Source organism: Pelodiscus sinensis, chromosome 10 (genome assembly GCF_049634645.1).
Source record: "Pelodiscus sinensis isolate JC-2024 chromosome 10, ASM4963464v1, whole genome shotgun sequence".
NCBI classification, from domain to species: Eukaryota; Metazoa; Chordata; order Testudines; family Trionychidae; genus Pelodiscus; species Pelodiscus sinensis.
Genome location: NC_134720.1, coordinates 54147620 through 54172362, shown reverse-complemented (window position 1 = coordinate 54172362; position 24743 = coordinate 54147620). Strand labels below are relative to the sequence as shown.

Genomic DNA, 24743 nt, shown 5'->3' with positions numbered 1-24743 from the left:
GAGGCTCTTGAATATGAACTAGTATAATGTCTCCGGAGGAGTGTCTCCATGGGGCACAATGAAAGGAGTTTGGCATGGATCAATGCCTGTAATACTCTCCAGGCCACCGGCTGCCTCCCCAGTGAAACCGTGTGGCCCCAGAAAAGGTGTCCCGCACTCGGACTCAAGAGACCTGATTTCTGTTCGCAACGGTGGCCTGCTGGCAAGCTTATGCAATCATGCGATTGCTCCGTGCCTCAGTTTCCCCCTCTTTAAAAAGGGAATGAAAACACTGATGCCTTTTGGCACGTACGTACTTGGGGATCTCCCCGTGAGACGAGCTAAGCATGGTTACTATTGAAATGAACAATGACATCCACACAACCCACTGACCCGAGCCCATGTGAGGAGAGACGCTGTTAATTCAATTTTTACCAGTTACGGAAACACTAAAAGAACTTGAGATTGTTGTCTAGGGGTAACTTGCCTGATGATAGTGGTTGTTTTCATCCACACAGCCGCATTCGCTCTCCGGCACACAGGTGTCTCCGCTCAGAGTGTAGCCTTTCTTACAGAAACAGCCTTCCACGGGCAAGGAGCTACAAGGGCTAAATGCAGAGGGAGTCATGCAGCTGGAAGGGCACCTGCTCCCACAGCTCTTGTACTGGCTTCCTTCGGCACAGGAGATTGCTACAAGTGAGGAGAAAACCGCAGATTACTAACAGGGAACTCCCAACGCCATTCTCTTCACACCGCCCGTTTGTTCCAGAACAGCGTAGTGTGGCCAGAAAGCCGTTCACATGGGGAATGCTGCAGGCAGAGGCTTTTCTCCAGGAAAACCCTCTGTGCGGGGAATGACACAGCACCAAGCCCGGCAGGATCCAGTGAAGAACTGGACCAGACAGAGGAGCAGAGGACGGAGAGACGACCCGCAAAGCATTACGGGACTGGAAAGTCCAGGCCATCAGAAGAGGCAGAAAGGTCTATTTCTGAAGGAAGTCTTGCATTACAAAGGGCTGAATCTCAGAAGGGAATAGCTATCGATTACAGCACTCACAGCACAGAGTACTATTTCTCCATTCTCTGCAGACCCCGGCATTTGTGCACGACTCCGCATAAGCCTGCAGCCCGTGGCATAAGGACGCTGTCTTGTCATCAGTGTAACACCAATCGTACACACAGTTTTCCAGGAATTGGTCTGGAGCTACGTGGGCGTGACAGTCCTTGAAGATGCCTGGGTAAGTGGAGAAAGATACAGTCTCAGACAGGCAAGAGGGAATCAATCAGTTGAGCTCCACCTCTACCCTGGCAAGCACTCTCCTGGCAAGGAGTCTCTGATCCCTGGCAGGGGTAGGTTGACTAGGTCTCTTTAATGAACCCAAACCAAACCTGAAGCTGAATACACCCAAATGCTGATGAGACTTGGCTTTGCTTGGCTTGGGACCGCCCCTTCTCGGCCAGGGGATCGCAATGTAGCTCAAAGTGGACACGCTTCTTCTAGCTAGACAGCGAGCTGTGGGCTGGGAGGTAAGGTACGCTGGTACCGGAGACACCCCGCCCATTCCCTGTCTGGAGGAGGGAATGCCTCACGCACTTCGATACCCCGGTCATAAAGGCTATTGGGGCCAATGCGCTATGTCAATGCGAGGCAATGGGAGGTCTGGGCAGGCAAGGGCTGCAGAACTCGGCTCTCGAAAAGCAAGTCCCAAATAATCCGCACAACCTGGTGCCGTGTGAATGCACAATCCGGTCTGAGCACGGAAGCCTCCCCAACTCGGGGGACTTCTAGTGTGGCGTTCAGTATTGGGGGCTGTGCTCGTTCCAATGGGAGCTCATAGCAATGGGCTCTGGGGGTAAGGTCCAGATGCAGGCAAGTGCACCCTGAAGTATGGAGTGATTTCAATCCGTTTGCCCCTGGCTCAGCCACGGCCACACTACCTGTGGGGTCGGTGATCATGCCGCAGGCCGTGTTCTTCCTCGCTTCACTCTCCAGCTCAGGGTCACAGATCCCGGATTCGTCAGGGGAGCACCTGGCAAGGGAAAGACACTCTTCAATGGACGTTCCTTTATCTCCCAGGCCAGATGTGCAAAGGATGGCACCATCCCTGCAGTGCAGGCCTGACTCGGTCACAGCCACGGAGCAGAGTCGGGCTCAGGGAAAGGCTGAGCTCTGCTCCCCACTCCCACACTGCACAAGAGCTCCGTTCCCGCTCGGGGGAATTGGGGTGCTCCGCCACTAACCAGTGGAATTGGGAGTGCGACAAGCCTGCGTAGGAAGCAGTGGCTCTGTCTGTCCCCTGAGTGGGACAGCGGGTCACGCCCAGCCACCCAGCAGCTCTTCCTGCACTGGAGGACAGGCGACCCAAGGAGGCAGGCTGTAGGAGGCCTGCTACTCGCTCCCTGCCTATGGTCAATGGTGGGGGGAGTTCCAGGGTGCACTGGAGAGGGTGGGAGTTGTGCTCAACCTAGTAGGGTACTGAGGGGATCGGTCATGGATGGCACGCTGTGGCAGGGCATGCAGCCTGCTTTCCTAGATCTTCCCGAGCAGAGACCCCGGATTTGCTTCCGTCTGTACGTACACGGTGTTGTTCTCTACCGCTAGCCAGCTCTCGCCCAGCTCAGTGGAATCTGCTGCAATGCTGCCGTTTGGCTTTCTGTTGTCGTCCTTCGGATCGCCATTGTAATTACCTGTCACGAGGGAAAGTTCGTTGGGTGTGTGAAGGGCGGAACCGCAGCTTAGTGCGTGGCTGTCAAACCCATCGTTATGAAAGTGGTGGCGTGTGTGTGTTCCAGTACCTTCTCCGGGAAGGATTAGAAATTGTTCACCTATGGGTATGTCTACACCATGGGTTCCCAAACTGGAGGGCATGAAGAAATTCCAGGGGGCGGCGTGAGGCAATACAACCCCCCATGCCCATATCAAGTTTTCTTGCCCCGGTCAGTTCCTTTTTTTTGTGCTAAACAAGTTTTGCTGTTCGTCGGGAGGGGTCGTGCGGGCTTTTCAAAAATCAAGAAGGAGGCGTGATGCCGAAAAGTTTAGGAACCTCTGCTCTACACAGGGATACTCACCACACAGGCCACAGAGCTGGCCCTGGTAGTCACAGGGCACTGACACCTCCGCATAGTGATTGCCGTCGAATCTGACCCAGAGTCCGAAATCGGTTTCCAAGAGCACGTAGCCCCCGCTGACCTTGATCTTGATCTTGTTTTCAATGTCCACAGGCAGGTTCCTTCTGGTGCCGTTCACCTGCACAACACGTTGGGAAAATGTAGTCACCAGGAGTAACCACCGATTCCCAGTGAGTAGCCCGTGAATAGGGAGTTCAGGGACTTCACTGGATGGAGCGATCTCATTCACACTGGGAATGGGAAGCAAATATGGCAGAAACTTGACAGAAAGCAAAATTCAACTACCAGTCGTGAGCGTTCTTAGTGAAAACCTAATTCCAAGAAGCGCACACAGCCAGTGAGAAAAGAGAAACCTACCAGGTGACCTGTCAGTGCAATCCAATGTCTCAGTTTTCACAAGTCTCAGTTAGGAATGTCAGATGATTGGAATATTGCTGTTAAATCACCTTTCACTTACATTCACTTTCCTGTTCTGCAGCAAGGAAATCTGAGTTCCATAGACGTCCACGTTCACGGACTTTACATAGGACACTTTGGTATTGGAGCCCCTGTGCTCGTTGGTGGTGGAGACGTCGAAAGGTGGGAGCCCCCTGGAGGCGTTGCAGACTTTGGAGAGGGTGTAGGTGCAGTTTCCCATGAAATGGTGAACTCTGCCATCAAAGGTGTTGTAATGTGGGTCCCCTGAGGCACTGCAGGTACCGCGACCTAAGGAGGAAGAAAGGTGGATTAGTCTCAGCAAATCTCCGTCACACGCTGTTACTTTTTGCTCCAGCGAGCACATGGTGTTGGTGTGCACTTCCAGCTCATACCAGGGGAGTCGGCCTCTTGAGAAGCAGGAAGAGGTCATGTCATGTTTATTTCTATTGTTGCAGATCTCCAGAAAGGAAGCTTCACTGAATATCGACTCATATTTCCTCTGGAGAAGCTAAGTGATGAGCACAAGGCTCCACTGCTAATCAGTGGCCTCTTGACGTACAGTAGGAAAGAGGTGAAAGCATCCTGCTCTCGCCATAGGAGGCCCCTTAGCTCCACTCATTCAGTGAAACAGTGTGACTGCAATTTGAGTAGAAAGGCAGACTGTACTAAGTTTACTGAAACCTGACAGATGGGTAAATGCTGATGTATTTTCTCTGCCCAGTCGGATCCCTGGCAGCAGGCTAGCCTCAGGTTGTCCTCCTGCGAGATTCAGATGGTCAGACAAACCTGGACTAGTTCCACCTGGTCAGTCACTTTATCATTTGCAAGGTGGAAGGGATTCAGGTAGAAGCAGTGAATAACATGAGCTAAGGGATTGGTCTGCTTTAAAGTTAATGCAGAAATTTCAAACTATTAAATAAGTCTCATCCTATTCTGCACTCAGACACCAATTTCTCACCCCAAACAAGAATGAGAAGGACATTGTTCCCGTCCTGAGGAATCCACTTTACCTGTCTGACAAGGTTTTTCTGTAGTTGGACTTCCTGTGGTCGGGGATCCTCCTGGTGAAATATATAAAGAAATTACCGTTAAGACACTGGCCATTCTGTTGTATGCTGAGTGGAATAGAATGACTCTTGTACAGTTCTGAATGAGATTGCAAATGATCCAGTATGAGAACTGTCATCTGAGAAACACAGAGAGAATGGCCTTTATGCAAACAGCAGTAGTTCTTACAACTCCTTACAACACACTGCCTGCATGTGGTCTCAGCATACAAGCCCTCTTGTGTAACCAAACAGGGGGATTTCTGGTCTGTCGGAAACAGCGTCTGGTCTGGCTGAAACAGAACCTGGGCTTTGACAACTTATGGTGAGGCGGGCAGCCTGACTCTGTCCCGGAACAAAATCAGGGCCCCAAACTGACATTGCACACAAGGGTTCTTCTTTCATCATCACTCTGAAGAACTAATTTGAGAGCTGACAACACTTCTCTATCATCATCAGATCTTCTCTATCAACACCAATAACAGATATTCACCCACCTTCTCTCTTTAATATCCTAGTATCAAGATGGCCAGATGCACACTATTATTCCCATAGGATACGTCTAAACTACACACTTATTTTGAAATAAGCTGGAACAGTTATTCCGAAATAGCTTATTTTGAAATAGCACATCTACACTGCACGGAAGCCTCAAAATTAGTCCGAGGCAGCCTTCCCTAATGTACACATGCTATCTCGATTTAGAGCCCTGGGAGGCATTGGGGAGGAATAAATTAGAATGGTCCGGAGGAGGGGCTATTTTGAAATAGCAGCAGTGGAGCATCGACACACGCCTTATTTCGAAATAGCTATTTTGGAGTAGGCGTTATTCCACGTCGAGTGAGGTTTACAGATTTTGGAATGAGACGTCCGTTATTTCAAATTATTTTGAAATACCAGAATAGCTGTGTAGATGCTCGAGTTGTTTTTCCGAAATCATGGTAGGTATCTCGAAATAAAGGTGCAGACACACGCACCCATAGAGAATCTCTAAACCTTTGGGACATATTCCGCCCTCGCGTTCATACAAAGAGAAGAGGAACCATGCGAAATCTGACGCTCGGGGTAACCTGCCAATTCATTACAGACATTTAAGGAGACAGTCATGTCAGAGAAATTCACCTGAACTCGGTGGAGGAAGTGACGTGGTCGTCCCAGAAGAAGAAGAAGTGGTGACCGATCCAGTGCTCGCTGTTGTTGTTGGTTCATCTCCTATAATGAGAGAATGCCATGGAATTTACTGTATATTCTTGTTCCAGAAAATGATAATGGAGGGCATGAGTTCCTGTCCATGCAAACAGGAACTCAGATGTGATGCACTGTACCTGGGCAATATCCATCCACCAGAGATACATCATCCACTGCTAAGTCACTGCGGAAATCTTCACCCCTCTCCCCCTCCAGCAGGATCTAGGTGAAGGGGAAGAAGCCAGTGGTAGTTGATTCTGTATTCATTAATTATTCATGCAAAGCCCAGTCATTATAAGATCCCAGGCAAGTGACTTCACCTACCAGCATGTTGCCTCTGTTGTGCACAGTGACTTCAGCAAAGTTCCACCTGTCGCCATTATTTCCTCTCTGTGACCAGACCATCTCTAGATCTCCGTCATCCTGGACGTAAACTCTTAGTGCCATTGCACGAGCCACTCCGAACATGTGATACCAGAAGCGGAAACAGTGCGGTCCACTGGCACTGCACACAGGACTCACCAAGTGAGCCCTGTCTCCCTGTCCGGCCTCGCTCCCTTGCAGATAGATGAAGTAACCGTCTGAAACAAACAGTGTGTTACAAAGCAATGCACAGTCCACAGGGCATGGCAGACAATGACAATGCTCCCAACAGCATAAAGGGCGCTGGCGAATTTCCATCCTTAATGTAAGAGAAACCACATGGAATCCCGTTCCCAATGGATGGAAGAAAAGCTCAGAGAATTCTATCCTCTTTTTATTTGTTTATCCAGTCATTTGTAGATGTTGCTTTGCAAGCACGACTGCTGGTTTTGCAGGAGCCGGTTTCTGATACAGAAAGTAAGCACTCCCTTCCATATAGGGAAGTTCCTAATTTTTGATGATGTAATTCTTTCACCCCAGTTGCCATTACACCTGTAATAATCCACGGTTGCTGATCTTAATAGCAGACTTTTCATTGACCCCGTGGTTCCTGGCTCAGCCCCTACGGGCATGGAATCTATATGTCATCCAAAACCCCTCCAGCCTGCTCCTGAATTCCTGTCCCACTGGCCATGAATTCGTGAATTATACAACAGAGCCGGGCATAGGCTGCAGTCCCTACCTCCTGTGGTGTGATCGTAGGAGGGTCCCGTGTTTGGTGAGTCGGTTGGTCCCCTGTGACGTTTCCAGTCCAAGGTGTCAGAGATCGACTGCGTCCAGTCACAGAAGCCATCGTCAAATGAACAGGACATGGTACAGTGCCCCGGAGGAACTGGGGAAGGAACACACGAGAGAAGATATTTCCTGTGACTATTCTAAAAAAGGCTTCTCCCGGACCTCAACGGTAGCTCCCAGAGCATGCGTTTGCCACTCACCTGTGGCATTCGTGACACTCGGTGATATGGAGGGTTCCACAGTGGAAGAGATGGTGGCTATGGGAACAGGGAAAATCATGTGAAGACATGAAACGGTCTATGGCAGTATACACCCTAATGTCCTCTTGTACACACATGGGAGTAGCAGAGACAGGAGAGATGATAACATTATTGCTATTCAGATGAAATATTTCTATATCCTACCATGACTGAATCTTCAAGGCAAGTTACAAAAATAATTACAGAGGAACAAAAGGAATCATATGGAGCTTTGCACAGGAAATCAGAAAGCCAATACCAATAACCAATATATGGAGATATACCTATCTCATAGAACTGGAAGGGACCTTGAGAGGTCATCAAGTTCAGTACCAAGCAGGACCAAGTACCATCCCTGACAGATTTGCCCCATATCCCTAAATGGCCCCTCAAGGATTGAGCTCACAACCCTGGGTTTAAGCAAGTCAATGCTCAAACCACTGAGCTCTCCCTTACCGCCCTCCCCCCCAAGACAGAGCTTCTCAATGGGAATGAATAAACTGCCAATATTGGGAAGTGAAAACAACACCACAATAACTTTCTCCTTCATATTATAGACACTAGAAAATACAGCATGTGAACATTGGTAAAGAGATGTTCTTACTCCTTTGTGGTTGCAGCCAATTCACCTGTATTGGAGACGGACTTCTTTGCAAGAACATCTGCACGTTCTACCATGCAAGTTGTGTTTTGCCAATGGAATGGAGGAACGGCAACTGAATTTGCATCCCCACAAATACTGTGGGCATGTAATTCGGCCGATGTGCATTTCCTGATACCAGCTGACACCTACCGCAGATAGTGCCCGCCGTCCATTCTCCCAGGCTGACTCCCGCCTCTGCACAGGCTGTTGCATAGGATTCCAGATCATTGCAGAGCTGCTCAGAGCTTCCCCCTGCAGCACACTGATCGTAGACGCAGCTCTCAAAGTAGAGGTGAGGTGGCACCGCAGCATGGCACGGGGCGAACGGGCCATCTCGGTCTGTCAGGATTCTGCACCGCCCCTCGGCTGCCTGCTGCTCGGAGGAAGAGCACGTTACCGGTGGGGCCACAGTTGAGTTGCAACTGAAAGACAAAAAGCAAAAGGATTAAATACTCCAAAAAGCCACAGAGACAATAATATCACTGAACTGGAGAGCAGTCAGTCACAGCTACTGCAGAGCAACCCAATCCCCAGTTCAACATAAAACAGAAAGATGAAAACTGAGTTCACTGCATAAAACAAGAGAAAGGAGGACCTAAAACTTTGGCCACAACTCCCCTACAGCTTGTGAAGTTTACAGCTGGATAAACGTTCAGACTGGCATTATTATGTATCGGTGAGTCTAACATAGGTACTGATTCCACAGTCAGCAAGTTCCCTTAAGTTCCTAATTAAATACATGGCCATACGATCTAGAACGTCTACTCACGGCCACTCGTCGTCAGGCACGCTCCAGCTGGCTCCAAATTCATTGACGTCTGCCACCACGACCCCATCGGGTCTGGTGAAGTCGTCCTGCTGGGTCCCTGTGTACGTCCCGCACAATCCGCACAGACTCCCTTTGTGCTTCTCCGTCACTCTTACAAAGAGCTCATGGTCCCCATTGAACTGTAGCTGCAGGCCCAGGGGTGTAGTCACGTGTACGTAGTGTCCGATGAGCGAAACGGTCACTCCGGGGAGAGGAGTTACAGGGGGAGAGGCCAGGGCACCGTTAATCTGAATGGGAATGAGAGACAGAAGGAAAGTAGAAAGAGACAGCAGAGAGAAAAGCACATGTTCTCCACTGTGATGTTCTCAAAAGCTCTTTTTTCTGTACTTTGCACCTAGTGTAGAATGAAGAAGAATATTCTGGGGCACAAACATTTCTAGACACGACGGTCTGCAACGTATAAACTAAAGCCATGTGTGGATCATTTCTCAGCTGTTAAAAAGCACTGAAAGTTATGCAGTATGGACTGCTGAAAACCACTCAAGGCAGGAGAGGGTTGGCATGCTGCCTGTACAGAGAGGTGCCCTGAGAAACAGAGAGGAAAAGCGGGTCACCCAGGCCCAGATGGTAATCCGGACACTTGATTCCAAGATGTTAATTCAAATGACTGGGCAGTGACAAGGAGTCTAAGATATCACAGAGTCTATTTCTTGTAACAAGTTGACAGCTTAAGGAGCTGACTCTAGGCTGGTTAAAGCAGATTCCCACGAGCTGACATGCACACAGGGGCTACAGTCCGGATTACGACGAGGAAGACACTTACATAGACGATCCTGTTCTTCCGGAGAGCAATGTGGACGCCCTGCAGGGTGAGAGCGACGGAGTTAATGGCTGTCCAGCTGGGGTTGCCCCTGTGCTCATTTCGGGTGGTAAGCTTAAATCCGCCGGAGGAGTTATTGCAGGTCTCCACCACGGTGTAGTTGCAGGCCCCCTGGAAGTGGTGAAGTTTCCCATCGAAGGTGGTGTAGTGGGGGTCGCCGTAGATGTGGCAGGTAGCGGTGCTTGGTGGATAACACCCCCGCAGGCCGTTCTGAATCTTGCAGATCTCATGTGGCTGACAAGACAGCGCGCTGCACGTCATGTTGCCATTTCCCAGACACTGGCACCGGCTGGTGCAGTCCTCGGTCACCACGCTCTCTCCTTCCTGCGGGGAGACACACGCAAGAAATACAAAAAGGAACGCCGTCAAAGGGGGTGATGCTGGCAGATCAGTCTCCTGCCAGCGTCCTGAAGTCAGCGGGGTCACTCACACTGTAGTACCGGTCCTGGAACACACAGCCGCACTTGCCCACCGGCACACAGGTGCCTCCGCTGAGGACGAACCCAGAATTACACGCGCATCCCTCCACACAGGGCTTGCTGCAGTTCTCAGGAGCAAGGCGGTCCAGACAGGTGGCAGGGCAGGCAGTCATACAAGGCTCATAGTGGCTGTTGGAATCGTGACACGTGGGAGCTGAAAGGGTAAGAGGGGGAGGGGAATTACTACCAAGAAAGACAGCTTGGGAACACACCCCACCCGGAGAGAAATGCGGTGACAAGGTATAAGGAGGTGGGTCGGCTCCCCTATGACCCAGATGGGATGGCCACCCTAATGGAACCCAGACTCACAGGAGCTCCAAGCCCCAACAGGTGCTCCATTGCCTGAAGACCCGGGAGACCTGCTGCCAAGCCTGGTATGGCCAGAAAGGGAGTTTGTAAGTAGCCCTGCGGTGGCCGACCCTGGTATGGCTGAAACAGAACCTGGGCTTTGACAACTTGTGGTGAGGCGGGCAGCCTTCCTCTGTCCCGGAACAAAATCGGGGCCCCGACCTGATGTAGCACACAAGGGCTCTTCTTTCATCATCACTCTGAAGAATTAATTTGGGAGCTGCCAAATTGCGGATGCTCCGCGTTTGCTACTCACGGCAGAAGGTGGCGTTTCTCCACTGGGAGAGCATGACTCCGGCGGTCTGACACGCGTCGGCGTAGGCCTCCAGAGTTCTGCACAGGACCCCCTCACTCCCGTTTAGGGCGCAGAGGTCATAGACACAGCTCTCAAAGAAGCTCTCAGGGTTGATCACGGAGTGGCAGGCTGCGAAGGGCCCCAGCCTTTTAGTTATGAGGCCACAGTATCTGTCCGTTTTGTAGAGGTTCTCCTTCTCCACAGGGCAGATATCTGGTGGAACGGGGTCATCGCAAGAGGGATCGTCGTCTCTTACGCGCCAGCTGTTTCCCAGCTCATTGGAATTCTTGGCTTGCTGCCCGTCGGGCATCATGTAGTCATCGTCTCTCCGATTGTTAAAGTTACCGCACATGCCACAGGTGCTGTTGAAATAGGTGGTGGGCACCCTCACTTCCACCGAGTGATCGGTGTCATAGGAAACCCGCAGTCTGAAATCCGTCTCTAGGGTGACGTATCGTCCACTCCTGCTCACTGTGATTGAGCCACCAACGGCGCTTACGGGAAGGGTCATTAGCACCTTGTTGACCTAATGGGAAACAGAAGGAAAAGTACCATGTGATTTCCACAGAGGGAGGCCCTAGGAAGAAATTGGAAACGGAATGGGTGCATTCCCTGCAAATGATTCTATGTGAATCAGTGACATAACTTTCCAGATAGTTTCTAGCTCGGAGCAAGTTGCCCGGATGTAACATGGAAACCTCAGTAAGGCTCCTGGTGTCTCCTGCGGACGGTCTCTTCAGACCGTCTCGATACAAAGTTTGAAAGTCCAAGAGTCATGGATTGCTATTCCATGGCTCAGAGTGAGAAAGGGTCACTTCTACAGAAGGACCCAGAGCCAAGCTCCATCCTAATTTGCCATCCCCCTCCCAAGGGGATGCTCCTTACCAGCACTTGGCTTGGATGGTTCTTGAGAATTTCTATGTGTTCTCCATAAACCTCCACCAGGACTTTCTGCACGTAGGACACCGTGGGGTTCCCTCGATGCTCGTTCTTGGCTTCGATGTTGAAATAAGGCAGAGAGCTGGAGTTGACGCATTCTTTGGCCAGCGTGTAGGTGCAGATCCCCATGAAGTGGTGAGTCTCTCTGTCAAAGGTGTTGTAATGGGGATCGTTGTGCACTCGGCAGATCCCGTAAGTCTCGGGGTAGCAGCCAGGTTCTCCGTTCTGAACCCCACAGTAATGGTCACTTGGGCAGGAAGCGCTGGAGCACGTTACTTTGCTCCCCTGAGATGGACACCTGCATTTAGAGGAGCAGGTGTCATCTGTCCAGAATTCGGCACCAACCGGGTAGTGTTTGCCATTGTGCCAGCACCCACACTGGCTGCTGGGGACACAGCCGTCGTTGTAGAGAAGATAGCCACTGTCGCACACGCATCCTTCCACACACGGCAGGCTGCAGCTGGCAGGAGCCCTTGGGTTGGCACAGGTGGCAGGGCAGGCTGCCGTGCATGCTTCATAGTGACTGTTGGGTTGACAGAGAATTGCTGGAGAAACAAAAGCATTGTCATTAGACCAGAAGGGGTTGGAATAATCACATGGCAAGGAACTCATATGCAGTGTGAGGAAATGCTCTTTTCAGGCCTCCTTAGGTGCAGCATCAGCTGCGTCAATCGATTCCTTTTTGATGTCTCTGAAAAGGAGACTCACAAGGCTCTGCTGCATCTACAGAAGAGCCCGATGCACAATCCCCCTCAAAGAACAAGTTAGCACATGCGAGGCTTTCACGTTGTCCTGGTTCCAAACAATTTCCTGCCTTGAGCCAGGGAAGCCATTCCAAAGCCATGCAAGAAATCACAGTGGCAAAGCTCTCGGGTACTTGTACTTACGACAGAAGGTAGCATTCCTCCAGGAATCTATCTGAGCGCCACCTGCGCGACAGGCATCTGCATAAGCTTGCAGGCTCTTGCAGAGAGAGTCGGGATCCATTTGCAATTCACATTGGTCATAAAAGCAGCTGCTGAAGTAACTGTTGGGGTCTAGCACCGGGTGGCACTTCCTAAATGGGCCATTCACATCTGTCAGGAGACCGCAGAAAGCACCGCTGGCAATGATTTGCTTATCGCTGTCGTCGCACACTGGATCGTGGCCTGGTGCTGGAGGACAACTGAGAGAAAGGAGAGAAGTCCACGGTTTGTTGGGTGGCTTTCCCTTGACATTCCATACCTCTCCGAGAACTGCAGATCTGCCACGAGAGCTACAAACCTGGTGTGGTTGGAGACCTGCCAGCTGTTGCCAAGGCTGGTAGAGTCTGGCTCCAAGGCCCCGTCTGGATTCAGAAAGTCGTCTGTGGCATTCCCGTTGTAATTCCCACACATCCCACACACCTTCCCTTCAAAGGAGCCGGGAAGGGTCACTTCCACTCGATGGTCCCCATCAAACTTCACGGTCAACCCGAAGTCTGTGCTGACGACGACATAAAGCCCACTGGAAGAGATTTGCACACCCGGCGATGGTGCGAAGGGGATGATAATGTCTCCCTCTCCATTGACCTGGACATCGGAAAGGTTAGACATGCTGGTAAGTCTTCGGTCATCCAAGGGCATTCTCAGCAACTACTCCAACCCCAGCCTGCACCTACCTTCACGGCTCTCCCCTTCTCTAGTGTTATCCGGAGGCCATAAACATCGACGTTCACAGACCGGACGTAGGAGACGTGAGTGTTGCCTCCTCTGTGCTCGTTCTCTGCTTCCACGTTGAAGTTGGGCAGCGTGCTGTTTGCATCACACAGCTTGGACAACGTGTAGGCGCAGGTCCCCATGAAATGATGGGTTTGTTTATCAAAGGTGTAGTAGTGAGGGTCCCCGGCCACCACGCAGGACTCTGGGGAGGCAAAGCTCAGTGAATCACACCTTTAGTTCATTCACCATCCAACAGCCATGAACATTGGAGTACTTACTATTGCATCTCCTGCCTGGGCTTCCAGACAGGAATTAAACTATTAATCTAGCAAGACAAGATTGGAAAGGGGAAACTATAGCAGGGTTCAAAAAGAACTAGAGAAGTTCATGGGCTATCAATGGCTATTAGCCATGACGGGCAGGTATGGTGTCCCTATCCTGTGTCTCCCAGAAGGAGGTAGTGGGTGGCAAGGTGGATCACTGATTCCCCGTTCTGTTCATTCCCTCTGGGGCACCTGGCATTGGCCACTTTTGGTAGACTAGAGACTGGTCTAGGTAGTTCTTTGGTCTGACCCAATATGGACCTGCTTATGTTCTTATCTGTGTTTTTATGTTGAGATAGATGAGGTAATATATCATATCTGATCAACTTCTGTTGGTGAGAGAGACAAAATATTGAGTGCACACTGAGCTCCCTTCGAATTTCCCAGAGCAGCCAAGAGTGTCACTGCAGAATAGAAGGTGAAATGTCCAACACTTGTCTATTATCATCATATCTTAGTCTAATAACAGATATTACCTCACCCACCTTGTCTCTCTAATATCCTAGGATCAAGATGGCCAGAAGCACACTATTATTCCCATGGGGTACGTCTACACTACACACTTATTTCAAAATAAGCTGGAACAGTTATTCCGAAATAGCTTATTTTGAAATAGAACGTCTACACTGCACGGAAGCCTGAAAATTAGTCTGAATCAGCCTTCTGTAATGTAGACGTGCTATCTCGATTTAGAGCCCTGGGAGGCACTGGGGAGGAATAACTTAGAATGATCCGGAGGAGGGGCTATTTTGAAATAGCAGCAGTGGAGCATCGACACACGCCTTATTTCGAAATAGCTATTTTGGAGTAGGCATTATTCCACGTCGAGTGAGGTTTACAGATTTTGGAATAAGACGTCCGTTATTTCAAAATTATTTTGAAATACCAGAATAGCTGTGTAGATGCTCGAGTTTTTTTTCTGAAATCATGCTAGTTATCTTGAAATAAAGGTACAGGCAGTCCCCGGGTTACGTACAAGATAGGGACTATAGGTTTGTTCTTAAGTTGAATTTGTATGTAAGTCGGAACTGGCTCCAGATTCAGCCGCTGCTGCTGAAACTGACCAGTGGCTGACTATAGGATGCCCCGGGCTTCCTGGAATCAGCCGCTGATCAGTTTCAACAGCGGCTGAATCTGGACGCCTGGGACAGAACAGCTGGGGCGCTGCCGGGTAGGTCGCCGCAGGACCAACCCGGCAGCACCCCAGCTGCTCTACCCGAGGTGTCCCCAAGTCAGCTGCTGCTGAAACTGATCAGCGGCTGATTCCAGTAAGCCCAGGGCATCCTATAGTCAGCCACTGGTCAGTTTCAGCAGTGGGTGACTTGGGGACACCTGGGGCAGAGCAGCTGGGGTGCTGCTGGGTTGCTCCAGTAGCACCGCTCCTCGGCGTTACTGGACCAACCGGGCAGCACCCCAGATGCTCTACCCCAGGCGTCCTGATTCAGTCGCTGCTGAAACTGACCAGCAGCGGCTGAATCAGAACGCCTGGGGCAGAGCAGCTGGGTTGCTGCCGGGTTGGTCCAGTAGCGCCGAGGAGCAGCGCTGCAGGACCAACCCGGTAGCCCCCAGCTGCTCTACCCCAGGCGTCCGCAACAAAAGCCTGGATTGCTGGGGGGGAGGGGCGCACTAGCTGCGCACCTCACCCCCCAGCAGACCAGGGAGACCCGGAGCAAAGCCACGGAGGAGGGGGCCCCGCTTTGCTGGAACCCCCAGCAGACCAGAGAGACAGGAGCAAAGCCGCTCGGGGGGGGGGGGGGGGGTCCCCGCCTGGGCGGCTTTGCTCCTGTCTCCCTGGTCTGATGGGGGGGTCCAGCAAAGCCACTGGACCCCCCCCCCCAACAGACCAGGGAGACAGGAGCAAAGCTGCACAGGCAGGGGGAGGGTCCCCTGCCTGGGCGGCTTTGCCCCGGAGCAAAGGAGCAAAGCCGCACAGGCGGCGGCTTTGCTCCTTTCCCGGAGCAAAGCCACCCAGGTTGGGGGGGGGGGGGGGGTTCCCCGCCTGGGTGGCTTTGCTCCTGTCTCCCTGGTCTGCTGGGGGTTTCAGCAAAGCTGCTGGACCCCCCCAGCAGACCAGGGAGAGCGGAGCAGTTTTTCTCGCCCCGGAGGACACGGGTGGCAGACCCGCCGCCCGTGAGCTCCGGGGCGAGAAAAGCCCAGTTCGTATGTGCAGAAAGTCGGATCCGCGTAAGTCGGGGACTGCCTGTACAGATACACACACCCTTAGAGAATTTCTAAGCATTTGGGACATATTCTGCCCTCGCGTTCATACAAAGAGAAGAGGAACCATGCGAAATTTGACACTTGCGATGACGTGCCAATTCAGTACAGACGTTTAAGGAGACAGTCATGTCAGAGAAATTCACCTGAACTCGGTGGAGGAAGTGACGTGGAAGAAGAGGAAGTGGTGACTGATCCAGGGCTCGCTGTTGTTGTAGGTCCATCTCCTGTAATGAGAGAATGCCATGGAATTTACTGTATATTCTTGTTCCAGAAAATCCTAGAATTATAGAATACTAGGACTGGAAGGGACCTTGAGTGGTCATCGAGTCCAGTCCCCTGCCCCCATGGCAGGACCCAGTACTGTCTAGACCATCCCTGATAGACATTTATCTAACCTACTCTTCAATATCTCCAGAGATGGGGATTCCACAGCCTCCCTGGGCAATTTATTCCAGTGTTTGACCACCCCTACAGTTAGGAACTTTTTCCTAATGTCCAACCTAAACCTCCCTTGCTGCAGTTTAAGCTCATTGCTTCTTGTTCTGTCCCCAGAGTCCAAGATGAACAAGTTTTCTCCATCCTCCTTATGACACCCTTTTAGATACCTGGAATAAGATTTAAATTCAGGCATAAGGGATCTTCCAGAAAAGGCTTTATTTTCCAAAAGATCCCGTCTAGACTGGCACTTTTCTCCGGCAAAGCTCCGAGCCGGAAAAAAGCGGCAGCCATGTTCATGCAAATGCCGTGGGGGATATTTAAATCACCCACAGCATTTGCAATTCCGAAGTGTCTCATTAGCATCCCTTTTCCGGAAAAGGGTGCCAATGTAGACACAGCCGGTGGGTATATCAAGAGCAGCCCTGCAGGGGTCAGTCGTAGCTGCACTACTAGTCCATGTTTTCATTCGTAACTTGGCTAATGGAGTATAGAGTATGCTCATAAAATGTGCATGGGAAGGCTTGCAAGCCCTTTGGAGGACAGGACAGTTCCATAGTGTAGATGTTTTTAGATGTGTTCGGAGCTGGGATTTTGTTTTGGTAAATATAAAGATATCGACCAGCCTCAAAATCTATCTGAGAATCAGACTTCTCCAAAGCCCGTGCTATTATGGTCTGAGAGTTTGGGCTGTGCTTCACTCCCACTCACTGGCATTTCTCTGTGCAATGTCACAGAGCAGTATGCTTTGCAGAGCTCCTATGCAAAGAGTTCTGGCTCTTTCTTGCTTTACAGTTACAAGCTGAATTGAGGAGCCCAGTGAAACCACGGGGCGGGTGACATTCAGCTGCTTTGGGGGTTGATTAAAAACCTACATTTGCTGAATTTCAGGAAAATGGACTGATTTTCAGACCACCTTGCAGCTTGTGTGGAAGCAAATGGCAATGCTTGAGAAAGGAGTTGGGTGTACATGAGGGAGAACCCCCAGTAAATTTAGACAAGTTTCACTGTGAATGTTTTGAGCTTTTTAAATAAGGTTTGACCCTTTGGGGGTCCCTTAGTCTCTGTTGGACTGGGGTACGGCAAACAAGTGGAAAAGGGGGATGGAGATCACTGGGGCATAGGGACAGACTTACCACAAGGTCCATTCCTGACACCCACGTTGTCCACTGCTGTGTCCCCGTATTCTGTCAATCCTCGAACAGCCTCAAAAATGACCTAGGCAAGATGCAAAGTGAATCAGACATGTTTGGGCGATGAAAAGGGACAGCCTCACAGCCAAAGCAGGATCCTTCCCTGCACTGTATTTCCAGAGCGCTTTTTCTATATTTTAGACATCTCACGTGAGAGTTGGGCACTTCTCTGGCTTTCCGTGGAATAACGTTTTGTATTAAAGCAAAGACTGAAAGAGACACTACAATTCTGCTTTTCCTGGCAAAAGGTGGTACTGAGAGAGAAAAAATATACTTACATACATATCATCTAACTAAAAGCAACAATGAAACTTACTAATACTGACTGCTGTCTTAATTTTCCTGGTGTGAAGTAGTAGCTTTGTTTGAGGGGATGGTAAATTTACTGGAAGTGAGCAGAGAATTAAACTCAAATAAGATGTTTTTCTAATCAGGAACAACTCATGGGCCTAAGTTGCAATGTTAAGAACTGAATGTAGATCCAAATGTTTGTACAGTCTTGTTCACAACCCACATTCTGCAGGGAACCCATGATAAAGGGTTCACCAATATAAAGAATGAAAAACTGAAATCAATGGCTTGCCCAGATGGCATCAAGATTCGAACCTTTGTAACATAGGCCTGAAAAAGCAATGATCGCTTTGTAAGTCAAGTATTTCCAGTAGAGCCTACAGGCACAGTAAACTTCTGATAATCCGGCACCTTTAGGACCCAGGGGGTGCTGGATTATCAGATATGCCGGACTATCGGAAAGGGGGGCTATGAGGGGTCTGGGATGGGGGGGATGCCACCCCAGACCTCTCATAGGCCCCCCTTCCGATAGTCCGGCTCTGCCCCAGGCGTCCCCGATTCAGCCGCTGCTGGTCAGTTTCAGCAGCGGCTGAATCAGGGATGCCTGGGGCAGAGCAGCTGGGATGCTGCCGGGTTGGTCCCGTAGCGCTGCCCCTCGGCGCTGCGGGACCAACCCAGCAGCACCCCAGCTGCTCTGCCCCCAGCTTCCCTGATTCAGCTGCTTGTCAATTTCAGCAGCGGCTGAATCGGGGAAGCCGGGCACAGAGCAGCTCCAATGGTCCGGCTGCCGAGCACTTTTGGGTTCCCAATGGTGCCGGACCATCAGGAGTGCCGGAGCATTGGATGCCGGACCAATGGAGTTTTACTGTATATAGACCAAGGCTACATTGTACAAGGTGATGAACAAATACATGACAAAAAGACTATTCTGATCCCAACCTTACAACTTAAGTATAAGATAATGTATGCATGTATAAGTGTACATCAGTCTTATGATACTTCCAAGGTGCTATAGCGGATGGCAATGTCTAAAAAGCCAGCAGATTACAAGAGTATTTGAAATAAACAATTTATTCAGATGGCAGTTATCTGATGTATATTTTAAGCAGTTACTGAAATTTCAAGGGCAGGAATATGCCAAAATGGGAATTGTTCCAAATTCCTCCCCTCTCCCATAACAGCTTTTGTAAGCAGAATATTTTGGTTACATTTTATAGTACAGGCAGTCCCCAGGTTACGTACAAGATAGGGACTGTAAATTTGTTCTTAAGTTGAATTTGTATGTAAGTCGGAACTGGTACATATTGTAGGGGAAACTCTAGCCAAACATTTCTCCAGAGCTCAGTTTTAATCTCCCACATCTCACTTCCCTCAGTCCTTTATTCTCAAGCTGAGGTGTCTTCTGAGAAATGCTGCTCTGTGTCTCCCTGGTCTGCTGGGGAGGGGGCGCTAGCTTCGTGTCTCCCTGGTCTGCTGGGGGGAAGCAGCTAGTGTGGGGTTGCCTCACCCCGTTTGTAAGTAGGGATCCGATGTAAGTCGGATCCATGTAACCCGGGGACTGCCTGTACAGTGATCTTAAATTATCATGTAATTGAAGTCCAGTTATAGTGTAAATATATTGTGCTTATGCTTTTTGACAGTTACTATGGATGTAAATGATTGAAGCTAACAGCATGGCTAACTCACTCATTCTCACATCTTTCCTAGTGGATATCATTTTAGAATCCAGGTTCATAAACTACATTGTGGTTACACCCTAATTAAGAGCATAAGACTGATCACACTGGGTCAGAGCAACGATCCATTTACTCCAGTATCCTGCCTTCTGACAGTGGCCAATGCCAGATGCTCCAGAGGGAATGAACAGAACAGGGAATCATCAAGGGTAAGTCTACACAGCAATGCCATTTCGAAATAACTTAGTCCACATCTACACAGCAGGCAGATATTTTGAAATAGTGTCAGAATAGTGTCAAGCTGGAGGACTTCTTACTCCAACTCCTGTAACCCTCATTGTACGAGGAGTAAGGGAAGTGGGAGGAAGAGCGCTAAATTTCAAAATAAGTGCTATGTAGATGCTCCCTATTTCGAAATAAGATACACAATAGACATAGTTCAATTTGTGTCGCTTATTTCGAGTTAAGCCCTTCAATGTAGATTTACCCCCAGTGATCTATCCCCTGTCATTCTCTCCCAGCTTCTGGCAAACAGAGGCTAGGAACACCCAGAGCATTCTGTTACATCCCAGTTCTGCCGGGCTAATAAACACTGATGGATCTATCCTCTGTGAATTTACTTAGTTCTTTTTTTACCCTGTTATAATTTTAGCCTTCACAACATCACCTGACAAAGAGTTCCATAGGTTGACTGTGTGTTGTGTGAAGAAACACTTCCTTTTGTTGATTTTAAACCTGTTTATTAATTTCACTGGGTGACCTCTATTTCTGGTGTTATGTGAACGAGTAAATAACATTTCCTTGTTCCTTTTCTCCATATCAGTCATGATTTTACAGACCTCTATCATGTCTCCCTGCCTTACCTATCTCTTTTCCTAGCAGAAAAGTCCCCATCTTTTTAATCTCTGTTCATACAGAAGTTGTTCCATACCTCTCATCATTTTGGTTGTCATTCTCTGTACCTTTTCCAATTCCAAAATATCTTCTTTGAGATGGGGCAACCAGAGCTGCCCACAGTATTTGGATTTATATAGAGGGCGTGATATTTTCTGCCTTGTTCTCTATTAGTTTCCTAATGCTTCCTAACATTCTGTTAGCTCTTTTGACTGCTGCTGCACATTGAATGGATGTTTTCAGAAAACTAGCCACAGCGACTCTAAAATCTTTTTTGAGTGGTAGCAGCTAGTTAAGAGCCCATTATTTTGTGTGTGTATTGCCAAAGCAGCTCTCAGTTATACTCTGCCATGCGGTTAACATAGCAGGAGGAGTACTCGGAGGAGTGGGGCACAAACACTGTCATGACACTGTCATTGTAATGTAACTACCGAGCATTTTATTTAAGATCGTTGTATCTCAAGATGTAACCAAGATGTTCTTGATTTTTGGCACAACTCCTTCAAGCTTGCAAGGGCAGGGCAAAAACATGGCAGATACTATACAGAGTGAGCTAGACAGATTAGAGGATTGGGCCAAAAGAAATCTGAGAAGGTTCAACAAGGACAACTGCAGAGTCTGTCCGTGGGATGAAAGAATCCCAAGCACTGTTACAGGCTGGGGACCGACTGGCTAAGTAGCAGTTCAGCAGAAAAGGTCCTGGGGGTTACAGTGGATAAGAAGCTGGATATGAGTCAACAGTGCGCCCTTGTAGCCAAGAAGGCTCTGGTGAGGCCACATCTGGAATATTGTGTCCAATTGCCCCCTGCCCCCACTACAGAAAGGATGTGGATGCATTGGAGAGGGTCCAGCAGAGAGCAACCAAAATGATTAGGGGGCTGGAGCACTTGACCTACGAGGAGAGGCTGAGGGACTTGGGTCTGTTTAGTCTGCAGAAGCGAAGAGTGAGGGGGGATTTGAGAGCAGCCTTCAACTCCCTGAAGGGAGGTTCCAAAGAGGATGGAGAGAGGCTGTTCTCAGTGGTGACACGTTACAGTGGGTGAGGTCTAGGTTGGATATTCAGAAAAACTGTTTCCCTAGGAGGGTAGTGAAGTACTGGAATGGGCTCCCTAAGGAGGGGGTGGAATCTCTATCCCTAGAAGTTGTTAAGTCTTGGCTTGACAAAGCCCTGGCTGGATTGATTTAATTGGGGTTGGTCCTGCTTTGGGGTTGGACTCGATGACTCCTGAGGTCTCTTCCAGCCCTTGTGTTCTTGGATTCTAGTAGTATGTTCCCAGTGTAATTACCTTTATCCTTCTCTCATTCGGAAAGGGAACAGTGGTGAAACCATGCATCCAAGAAGAACTCTGGTTTCCTTTCCGACTCCACACTAGATCTTCCAGTCCCTCATTCTGGACAATCACTTTAAGCTCATTCTGGTCCTCTGACCCAGACATGTGATACTGGAAGTCTATGCATATGTCTCCAGAAACCACAATTTCAGGGCTCTCAATCCTGTTGGTGTCAAATGGGATGAGGTTACTGGCCTCTTGGTAAATAAAATAGCCACCTGTAGGGTGAAAAGAGCAAATCAATTGCAAAATCCTGGTGTTTTACAGGTGTAATTTAAAATTAAAGTGTTAACCATGTCTAGAGTAGGGCTTGGACATTATTTAATAGCACAGAGCAACACTACATTACAAATAGGGATGAGAAATGAAGTGAATATTGTTTCTGGCAGTTGTAGGCAGAAAGCAATTACTCAGACCTGAATATAATCTGGAGACCAGAGTTAAAACACCCCATTTCGTACAAGCAGTGCTATGGAATTTTTCATGACCACACCTAGTCAAAACCTTTTATGTCACTTCTAAAATATGGCATAGTACCCCCTTCTGCCATGCGTGGTTCTGTTCTGACTCAGAAACTTATCAACTACTGACTCCCTCCTGCAGCACCTAAGTTCACTTTTAAGATCTCTGCTCTACAGCGGAGCAAAATTCTGATTTTGCAACCTGCAGGAAATGCCAACATTTATTTTTATAGTGAAACAGGATGAAAAGGTGCAATTTTGAAATTTACATGAAACGAAATAGTACAAAAAATTGGGTTAATTTGTCTGTGATTGACAAAGAATCTTGCATTTAGCAAAGTCAGGAAAGCAAATTAGCAGCAGAAAGAACATTTTTAAAAGCTTAATGAGCCTCATTTTGTTAAGAAAGGAAGAAAAGCCCAGCAGATGTCACATCTAGAGGAAAATGAATGGGGTTATAGATGAGTTCCTACTTCCATCGGGGTAGTCTCCATCGGGCCCCGTTCCCATGGTTGGTGTGGCATGCTTAGTTCTTATCCAGGCTCCTTGGTTCACTTTACAGGGCAGGGTCCAGTCACAAAACGGTCTCGAGTTGTTGTTAAAATCACACCAGGCGATGTAAGCTGAAATGCAGCATGGGATTAAAGGATAATGCTTTCTGGGCAGCACTGATACATTACATTTCAGGGGAAACTTCCTTCCTGTAAGCACAGCAGGACAATGGAGCAAACTGCACAGGTTGGCTGGGGAAGCCCTTTCACTGGATGATTTCCAAAGGAGACTGGAGCCACCTGTCTTGGGTGGGTTAGACCAGCGGGTTTCAAACTCTTTTTCTCATGACTCCATGGAAGAAAATTGTTGCTGCTGCAGCCCAACAGAATGTGGCCGGAGCACGGGCTCCAAGGCAGGGCTGAGCATGGAGCTCTGGCCCGTAACAGGGGACTCTGCCTCTGGGGAGGGTCAGGGCTGGGGCAGGAGGGGTTTACCTCAAATGGCTCCTGGTCAGCGGGGGGGTGGGGGGGCTAAGGCAGTTTCCTGCCTCTCCTGGCACCACAGACCAGGCTGCCCCCAGAAGCAGCTGGCAGCAGGTTCCCAGCCCATGGGAATGTGGAGCTAGTGCTCGGGGCAGGGGCAGTGCACGGAGCCCTGCCCCTGTGCGTTCTCCCTTCCCCGCCAGGAGCAGGGCCTGCTGCCAGCCGCTTCTGGAGCATGGCACAGTCTGTGGTGCAGGGACAGGCAGGGAGTCACCTTAGCCTTCACCCCTTCCCTCTCCCACTGCTCACCTGATCCCCCTGCAGAAACCAAACCCACCCCCCAGCACTGGGTCACAACCCATCCTTTGAAAACCACTGGTTTAAACACAACACAGCCTGCATCTTTGCAGGGGGTTAGGCTACAGGACCTTTGCGGTCCCTTCTAGCCCTGCGATTTATAGGACATTAACAATAAAAGGGAGGGAGAGAGAGAGAGGTAAATACCTGTCCCAGGATCCCAGGGTCCAAAGCCATTGCTTGTTTCTCTTTGCTTGAGCCTGCCAAGGAAAATGCTCAATAACATTCATGTGCACTTTAAAACGTTGTCAGAAAAGCAATAGTTTTAACACCACACACTAGAGAGGAAAGGCAAAGAGATGTAGCCCTGTCAGTCTGGTCTTGCTGAAACGAAAGAGAGGACTGTGCAGCCCTTTAAAGATTAACAAGATGGTTTATTAGGTGATGAGCTCATTATCTAGTAAACCATCTTGTTAGCCTCTAAAGGGCTGCACAGCCCTGTCCTTTGTTTAGAAGGAAAGGGAGAACCCTCAGTGCTCCTGGGGCAAGGTGCCCGGAGGACAGATGGTCTTTCTACACCCTCTTAGTTTGTTTATTGCCAGAGCCAAGGTCCCTCTCACAGCTGCACCACAAGGTCTCATTGTGTCTTCCTACGGCTGTGGGGCTGTGGCAGAAACGAGCCGAGTTCTCTTCATCATATGGTAGAGATTCAACTCCTTGTCTGCTGAACAAAGGAAGGGGGTGAGTGACAGGTGGCTGGGAGAAGGGGCATTCTTAACTGGGGGGAGAATGAAGGAAGCAGACTAAGCCCAAGATGAGGGGGGGGGGTTCAGCCGCCTGTGAACCCCTCCCCCCGAAAGGACTAAGGCTCTGCCCTGGCTCCTATGTCAACATGGAGCCTGCTGTATCTCGGAGAAGCAACAAACCCTTTTTACTCCACTGGCTGGCAGACAGTCACATCTGGCTGTGGATGGGGGTGCAGGGTCGGGGGCTCCCCGACACTGTGGGGACGGAACTGGTGCCCCTCTCGTGGTTGGGATCTGGCTGAGGGATCACTGGACAAGGCAGAGTTCAGATAAAGAGGCTGATTCACCGCTACCTCACAGACTGTGTCTTCACTTCCCGCTATCCAAACGGGGCTTACATCCTGCCGTTTCGATGTGCACTTAGCCAGAATATGTCTCGTGGCCATTGCTAGAATGCCTGTTTTTCCTGCACCTTCTCCACACGCTCTACCACCTTCATCAGGCCTTGCGACCCATTCCCTAAACTCCATCAAAGGCTCCTCCAGGCAGGGACCCGTCCTACCATATGCGTGTAATGCCCCATGCACACCTGGCAGTGCTACAGACATAAGAAAGCCCCGAGCACGGTAGATACAGGCCAGAGCCAAAGCTGGGATCTGAGCACCAGCATGGAGCAGGAAGGCTGTCTCTCCGGTTATCAGATCCATTGACTCT

The 24743-nt window shown here is 49.7% G+C and overlaps 1 protein-coding gene across 3 annotated transcripts in view; it reads right to left on the bottom strand.

Annotated features, from left to right (window-relative positions):
• The window catches only part of LOC102451664 (IgGFc-binding protein-like), a 105050-nt gene extending 81409 nt beyond the window's left edge, over positions 1–23641 (bottom strand). For 2 of the 3 annotated variants that reach the window (XM_075938278.1, XM_075938280.1), the window contains exons 1-26: positions 23491–23641; positions 22486–22635; positions 21507–21769; positions 17303–17384; positions 15875–15955; positions 13149–13390; positions 12773–13059; positions 12397–12674; positions 11456–12054; positions 10532–11096; positions 9879–10081; positions 9392–9772; positions 8569–8855; positions 7950–8221; positions 7118–7174; positions 6865–7014; positions 6084–6340; positions 5897–5981; positions 5694–5783; positions 4536–4586; positions 3566–3813; positions 3049–3226; positions 2559–2667; positions 1918–2009; positions 1037–1213; positions 467–669 (exon numbers count right to left, since the gene is read on the bottom strand). In XM_075938278.1, the coding sequence (XP_075794393.1) occupies positions 467–669; positions 1037–1213; positions 1918–2009; positions 2559–2667; positions 3049–3226; positions 3566–3813; positions 4536–4586; positions 5694–5783; positions 5897–5981; positions 6084–6340; positions 6865–7014; positions 7118–7174; positions 7950–8221; positions 8569–8855; positions 9392–9772; positions 9879–10081; positions 10532–11096; positions 11456–12054; positions 12397–12674; positions 12773–13059; positions 13149–13390; positions 15875–15955; positions 17303–17384; positions 21507–21769; positions 22486–22635; positions 23491–23569 (5466 nt within the window). In that variant the 5' untranslated portion in view covers positions 23570–23641. The remainder of the gene's footprint in view (positions 1–466; positions 670–1036; positions 1214–1917; positions 2010–2558; positions 2668–3048; positions 3227–3565; positions 3814–4535; positions 4587–5693; positions 5784–5896; positions 5982–6083; positions 6341–6864; positions 7015–7117; positions 7175–7949; positions 8222–8568; positions 8856–9391; positions 9773–9878; positions 10082–10531; positions 11097–11455; positions 12055–12396; positions 12675–12772; positions 13060–13148; positions 13391–15874; positions 15956–17302; positions 17385–21506; positions 21770–22485; positions 22636–23490) is intronic. The other variant, XM_075938279.1, reaches the window with a different exon arrangement.
• Positions 23642–24743: the final 1102 nt, after the last annotated feature.